The sequence below is a fragment of the Oryzias latipes genome, chromosome 19 (assembly GCF_053564925.1).
Source record: "Oryzias latipes strain Hd-rR chromosome 19, Olatipes_Hd-rR_3.1".
NCBI lineage: Eukaryota > Metazoa > Chordata > Actinopteri > Beloniformes > Adrianichthyidae > Oryzias > Oryzias latipes.
This window is the reverse complement of record NC_136255.1, coordinates 11,997,675-12,004,893: the sequence shown is the minus strand read 5'-3', so window position 1 is coordinate 12,004,893 and position 7,219 is coordinate 11,997,675. Positions and strand designations below refer to the sequence as shown.

At 36.8% G+C, this 7,219-nt stretch overlaps 1 protein-coding gene across 1 annotated transcript; it reads left to right on the top strand.

Moving 5' to 3' along the window:
• Window positions 1-697: 697 nt before the first annotated feature.
• sgca (sarcoglycan, alpha) lies at window positions 698-5,507 on the top strand. Its single transcript, XM_004080594.4, has 10 exons — window positions 698-855; window positions 1,080-1,208; window positions 1,307-1,458; window positions 2,295-2,361; window positions 2,441-2,639; window positions 2,710-2,878; window positions 2,992-3,200; window positions 3,448-3,474; window positions 3,570-3,743; window positions 5,287-5,507. The coding sequence occupies exons 1-10, from the start codon at window positions 819-821 to the stop codon at window positions 5,315-5,317; spliced, it is 1,194 nt and encodes a 397-aa protein (XP_004080642.1). The 5' UTR covers window positions 698-818; the 3' UTR covers window positions 5,318-5,507.
• The last annotated feature ends 1,712 nt before the right edge of the window (window positions 5,508-7,219 follow it).

Below are 7,219 nucleotides of genomic sequence, written 5' to 3'. Positions count from 1 at the left end.
GTCCAATCACGTCCATTTCTTGCAGCCACATTGCTGCTTGCTGTCTGTATCTGCAGCGACAACAGACGCAGTAAACAGTGAATGTTGTGTTGAAAAGAATTCATTTTATTTAAGGAATTTTAAAAAATCGAAATGAGTGACAGTTTCAATGGTTGTATAACTATGCATTTTCATGTGCACGAGCTGGTTATTCATCAAGCTGACATGTTTTAAATTGTAATATATATATATATATATATATATATATATATATATATATTTTACAATTTAAAAATCATAAGTCAGGATTTTTGTCAAGATGGTATTGAAATAAAAAGAAACCAGATGCCAATCACATACTTTTTTATTTCTAAAGATTACAGAGTGGATGATTGCTCGTTTTGCAGATGCTGTTTTGCTTTGTTAATTTTATATAAAAAAAATTCTGAGGTGCACACACATTGATATTTTTTTTAATTATCAGATTCTGACTAATCACTGTTATTAAAATAAAAATTAATCAACTAAGGACCAACTACTTTAACACTTAAAACTACATAGTTAAAATAACCAAGGGTGGGTTTTGTTTTTAACTTGACACTTTTTTTTTGCCCCTTTGAGGAAAAATAAAATCACTTGCATGTAAAATCCGAACACAGGTCAAATATTGAAAATAATGCCCAAGTTGTTTGTTGTCATATCAGCAAAGGGAATATTATTGATTCCAGTAACAGACTGGCTGCCTAGTATCTGGATGACATGAGGTGAAAGGGTCAAAAATAGCCCTGACTGTGTTTCAGTGTCTTCATTTGGCTCTGTCAATCAAAAGCCCAAACAAGATGGCAGGCTACGGGAGCGGGCTCTTCTTTCTAACAGGCAAGTTTTTTTTTTAAACTGCAGTCTAATGTCTAAAGAATAAATTAATTTGTTTTTTTTCTTTAGCATTTGGTATATTTTATTTAGAAATAGCTTTGTTTATAATATCTGACGGATATCACCAGAGGACAACATTAAGGGCGTGTTTTCATGTCCTCTTTCACATGTTCTTAGTTTTTGCACTTCAGATAAATAACTTATTGTTATGAGCATTTTTTTCACAGTTTGTGCTGCCAGCTTGTTTGGGGCCAAAGCAGAAGTCAAATTAACCATTCCTGTGGGGAGGTTATTTACACATGAGCTGACGAAAGAAACTATCCAAAGTGACTTGGAACCACTTAGAAAACTCTATGGTAATCTCAGATCTTGCATTTTCTTGAAATGAAATTGTGTGATCAACAACAGGGTTTCCCTTTGATTTAAACTTTTCTTGTTTGTTCATGTCATCCAGATGAAAAGTATTACAACGACCCTATTATATTTAAGTGCAAACAGCAGAATTTCCCAGACCTCCCAGAGTGGTTGCGCTTCATCCAACGGCACCCAAATGATAATGGCTTTCTTTATGGCACCCCAACCTCCCCTGGAAAAAGTATTATTGAGGTGAGATTTATTTTAAATTTTTTTACCTATCAGTTCAGCACATGCTGCCTTTGTGATCGTTTTGTGACAAAAGTCAAACCTCAGAAATATGTAAGTTTTATAGTATTTGTGACAATGTATAAATGCAGAAATGTTAATAAAAATCAAAACACATTAATATAATACCAGTTTTCAAACTGTAAATGAGATTTAAAATAAAAAAATATTTTTTTAAATTTAGAAGCTGCTGTCATTGGGTGGTCCTGGAGAAAGCTCAATCATAAGTTCAGTAGGCATGGTCACTCAAGTAAATGTAACTGAGTAAATGTAGTTCATCACTGCTCACTTATGCACACACATTGGATACTGGAACAATCTGAAAACATTTGAGCCAATACAATCCAATACATTTGTCAACCAAATCATGTACGTTAAAAAAAAGTATGATTAGGAGTTTCTCTGTCAGTTCTTTTTTTGTTTTTTTCATTTCAAATTTAGCATAAAAATGCAACAGAGACTATGCTGATGCTTGAGGACACAGTGATTGTCTGGCCAAGTTGGTGTGCTTCCAGTTCTAGTTTGGTGTCTTCTGACAATGACACTATCGTGACTTACACCTAGTAGCTTGAGCGGCCGAAAACTACCTTGCAGGATGGACTCATCTGTCTGAAGATGACTAAATCAGCTTTAATAAGCAACACTAATTTTCTAGTACACGTTTGCAAATGGAAACGTAACCCTGAGAAGGAACTTATTGCATCCTGAAAATGATTTGATGTGAAGTGCACAGAAGGAGCATTTGCCATTCCTGTCAAGCATGACAATAGTGAACTTGCTGCTCATTTTTGTTCTGACAGGTCCATGCAGTCAACAAACGCAGCTATGACACTGCAAAAGAGACTTTGGTGATCAAAATTGTTGAAGGTAAGTGTGCTCACCACAGAAAGTGTGTAGGTGAAGAGATAACAAAAGATGTGTCTGAAATCCCCTATGCTACTCACAGGAAATATGCTGCCCTATCAAGCTGAATTCTTCATTGCTCTGCGGGAGATTGAAAGAGTGCTGCCCTCTTCTGTTCAGAATGAAATCAAGCAGGACCTGCAGAAGCTGTGGAACACAGAGAGCTTAGAAATTGTGAACATGACTAATGCCCTTGACCGTGGTGGCAGAGTTCCTCTCCCGATTGCAGGACACTATGAGGGGTAAATATTTACTTTTGCAAGAATATTTCCTTGAATTATTGGTTTGTTTAACAGATCTTATTTGTGTTAGTGTGTATGTGAAGGTGGCGTCACACAAGTACTTCTCAGAATGTCTACTGAGGATCCTGAAGCCAGAGCACCAAAGGCAGTGTGCAGCAGAACCCAGAGCTAAGGGACCGGGAGGATGCAATTTTTGCTCCATACCCAGCAACTGCATCACCTGGTGCAAAACAAAACTGGTGAGACCTAGGTTTTAATTCTCTGAGCACTAAAGCCCCTGTCAGATGTCTGTGTGGTCTCCCCACAGTTGCTAAAAACAGAAGCAGCATTTCTCTTCTGTCTTTCCCTGCAGTTTGACCTCACCAAGCGGGAGCCGGAGCCACCTGCTCCCTCAATGGGTTCAGGGATTTTAGAGGCCGGAGGGGACTTCAATCCTCCCGATTCTCCCCCAGGAAGGGACTATTTCCCGGACTACATAGTGACAGTGATTGTGCCCTTGATTCTTGCCTTTGTCCTCTGTCTGCTGCTGGCCTTCATCATGTTTGGAAGACGAGAGGGACTGTATGTATCTAATATATATTTTATAAATAATAAATAATGAACTTAAATACAGTAAAATGGTTCATATTGCAAAAATAGCAAGAAATTATGTTCCTTTTCTGTTTGTAAGGTTGTAATTTTGAGTTTACGACAAACTAAGACAAGTTTTGATGAATTAAAGTTAGTCAAAAAGTGATTTCCTCCAAAAAAAAAAAATTTTTTTAAGTTGAATTATTTTGATTTTAACACATCATTTTTTCCCCAATAGTACAAAGAGGAATGCAAGGACAGACGAGTAAGTATAAACTTTACGACATGCGGTCACTTTGCAGACTGGAATAAAGGCGGCAGGAACAGAAAACACTAAACATGATGAAATGTATCCTCCAGAATCCAGCTCTACCACCACTATACCATTCATGGTAACACAGATGAGCTGAGGGGCATGGCAGGGAGCCGTGGTGTGCCCCCCCCTCTCTCGACGCTGCCCATGTTTAACAGCCGAACAGGAGAGAGGGCTTCGCCGCTTCATTCTGACAGCATTCCTCTCATCATGGCCCAACAGTGAGTGACCTTTCATTACCAATGTTGTGCAATTTTCTTCCAAACTATTATACAGTGTAATACAGAATCCCTCTTGTTGTGGTTCGACTGTAGCATTCAGAATTGTTTCAACACCTGTATTTCTTTAAGTTGCATACTTTGAAATACCATCAGAAGTAGAACATTTTATAAAATGGGGAGATGTTCCGGGCATGTCCCACTGGACGGAGGCCCCAAAGACCCACTGGAGAGATGTAGTCTCTTAGCTGGCCTGGAAATGCCTCGGTGCCCCCCCCCCCCAGAGGAGCTGGAGGAAGTGGCCAGGGTGAGGGAAGTCTGGGCATCTTTGCTTAGACTGCTGCCCCTGCGACCCGGTCCTGGAAGAAGAAGACGGATGGATGGATGAAAAATGTATTGCGATGCATTTACTTATATCATCGATCATCATCATTAGATCATGGGGAATTCAGTTTATTTATTATTACTTTTGATTGGGATTTTTTTATATACTGTATATATCTTTTATTTTATTTTGTGTGTTTATTTAGGCTTTTTCCTAAAATAAAATAAAATAAAACAAAATAACTAGTGTTATTGTTGGTATAGAAAAAGCACTATAAGAAAAGTTGAGGGACCAGCATTTAGTTTTAGTCAATTCACTTTGAAAAAAGAAAAAAAACAGACCAAACTAAAAACCCAATATGCTTCAGAAAGACTAAAAGTGTGTTTACTTTACTATAATTAACCTATAAGTGACAACAGGAAACCCATTGGTTCTGTGATAAGGCTGGACCAGACATCTATTACAAACACAAAAATGGGTTTGGTGCTGTGAAAACATACCTAGAAATTTGGTTCAGTGATTTCAGTTGGAATTTAAAATAGCAGTTCATTAGTTCATTAGTAATGCTTTGTACTACTTTGTTAGAGCAAAAAGGAATTTGTTGCTGTATAATATTACTTTAACATGAATTACTCTATTTACACTGATTAACTACACTTAGAGTACCGGTAATTAATTACATTAATTAATGTTAACCTCTATAATGAAAGCTAATCAAAAAATGTAATATTTTGGATTAACTGCTTAAAATAAACCTATAATTTCAAAAAGGTTTACTTTTATTGCTAAAAATGGAATAAAATAAAATGAAAATGAAATGCTTTTTAGGTTGACAAAAAATAATCTTATTTTAACAGTAATTATTATTATTATTATTTTTATTATTATTATTAGATTAGATAACTTTATTTATTAAGATAAGGGAATTTCCCCATGGATAAATGAAGTTTTCTAATCTAGTCTAACCTGATCATTTTAAATTATCTAATCTAATTTAATCTGATAGTTTTGCTGATCTGCGTTTGATCAGTGTCTTGTTGCTTTAGTTAATTATTTAAAGCTAAATTTCAAATTTTCCGAATAGTAATGAAGATACAGTAAAAACAAAAACATTTGAAAAACAGAATATGTGGTTATGTGCAATCAATAAAACTTTACGTTTGACTTTTTTTCCTTCTGGATGTTGTGTGAATGCCATTTTCTTTTCTCTTGATTTCAAAGGGATCCTTACAGTGACACACTTCCCAGATGAAGCTGCATTAACATCAGCGACGTTGATCCATCTTATGTTGATGATGTTTTCTAGAAGTGCCACCAATCATGGATCATATATCACATGTTTCAGGCTTTAAGTTTTCAATGGGATACTTGATGTGTTTCTTGATTTGGCTGTAATCATGATTAAATAAGTTGTGTGCTGTGTAATAAACCAATAAACCATGTGCTGTTTATCATTTTCCCTGAAGAATATATTGCATATTCAAACTTTAAATTTGAGATGTCATTTTAATTGTGTACAAAATGGCTTAAAACTTTTTTGAATAAGTTGGAAAAGCTTATTCTTATTCTTTGGGTCATGACCAAAAGAACAAGGTCCCAAATACAAGCCGCTGAAATGGGCTTCCTCTGTAGGGTGGCTGGGAGCTCCCTTAGCCCTTGTGCTATCTTAGATGACCCCACCCTTGCATTGACGTGTGTTCTCCCTACCATGACAAAGGTGGATAAAGGTAGAAAGATTTCATGTAATCCATGGACACCATTGAGGTTCACAAATCATTGAAGAAAAAAGGTTCAGCGCACTGTCTAGTGGGTCTAGATGACCCCACTCCCAATGTTAACCCTTGTGCTATCCGAGGCACTTTAACATTGGCAATGGGGTCATCCAGACGCTCAAAGCGCTTACAGTGTGTCCATTATTCATTCACTCCTCATTCATACTTGGTGATGGTAAGCTACTGATGTAGCCACAGCTGTCCTGGGGAAGACTGTCAGAGGCGTGGCTGCCAGTTTACGTCTACGGCCACTCTGACCATCACCGGGATCATTCATACACATGCAAACGCCAGTGGAGCCACACTGGAGGCAAGGAGGGTGAAGTGTCTTGCCCAAGGACACATTACAGTTTGCTGGGGGGAGCTGGGATCGAACCGCAGATCCTTGGACAACCTGCTCAACCGCCTGAGCCACTGCCGCCCCTGTTGACTGTTGTTGCTATTTTTCTAATTTGAAGTTTTCCTTTAAAGCCAGAAAATGAATTATTACTGTGGAAAGAGTAATTATTGTATCTCTAGATTGAAGTAATGTATCTGCAACTGATAAGTTGACCATCTTGTGTTTGTGTGTGGCACTAAAACTAAATGAAGCTTAGCTAGAATAATAGATTTTCTCTTGTTTTCACTGTTATCAATGGTCATTGCAACTGTTGTGAAAAGCTGATACCTAAACAAATAAAAAAAACACAGGTCATACTTCTTTTTAGTTAATAACTTGATGCTCTCAAATGTTTTCTTACTCAGCTTCACAACAGTTGCCAAACAGAACAGTGAAATCTCAGTGTACACAATATATGAATAGACCACTTCACATGCTTTATTTCAGCTCCGACAATAATTAAAAACATCTTGATTTATTATACATGTACAAAATAAGTACAGAATCTCTCTTTTCAACCATGAAAGTGGGTCCGCTTTGGATTCTTTTTTTCTTTTTTTTTTTTTACTTTTTTAAGACACCCTTTGTGAAAAAGACATCAACAAACAACATCAACAGCAGGTGGAAGATGTGTGCTGGTTTCTGGTTTCTGGCTTTCCACGTTGCATAGACAGATAGAGGGATCAGAACTGAACACAGAGACAGTTTTTGAATCAAAGTCACTTGCTTTTATCTACAAAGACATGATTGCATCCTTAACATCCTTTCCTTTTCAAAACGATTCAAAAGAGCGCTGTCAAAGTAGAAAAAGAAAACAGTTGCACTGCATAGACAACAATAGAATGAGTCAATTTAGTAGCACCAAAGTTTTGCAGGAACTGTTGATCATCTTTGCAATGACAATGAGGGTTTCACTATCAAATACCAATAACTAAACCTTACTAATAGCACCTTTAATTGGTTTTTAATACACCCCTACAAAACTAGCTGGAAAAAAAAACTT

Coding starts and splice junctions, on each gene's coding strand:
- sgca (XM_004080594.4), top strand. CDS start 819: ATGGCAGGCTACGGGAGCGGGCTCTTCTTTCTAACAG. Junction 2,879..2,991: donor CCTGGTGCAAAACAAAACTG/GTGAGACCTAGG, acceptor CTTTCCCTGCAG/TTTGACCTCACCAAGCGGGA. Junction 3,744..5,286: donor CCTCTCATCATGGCCCAACA/GTGAGTGACCTT, acceptor TTGATTTCAAAG/GGATCCTTACAGTGACACAC.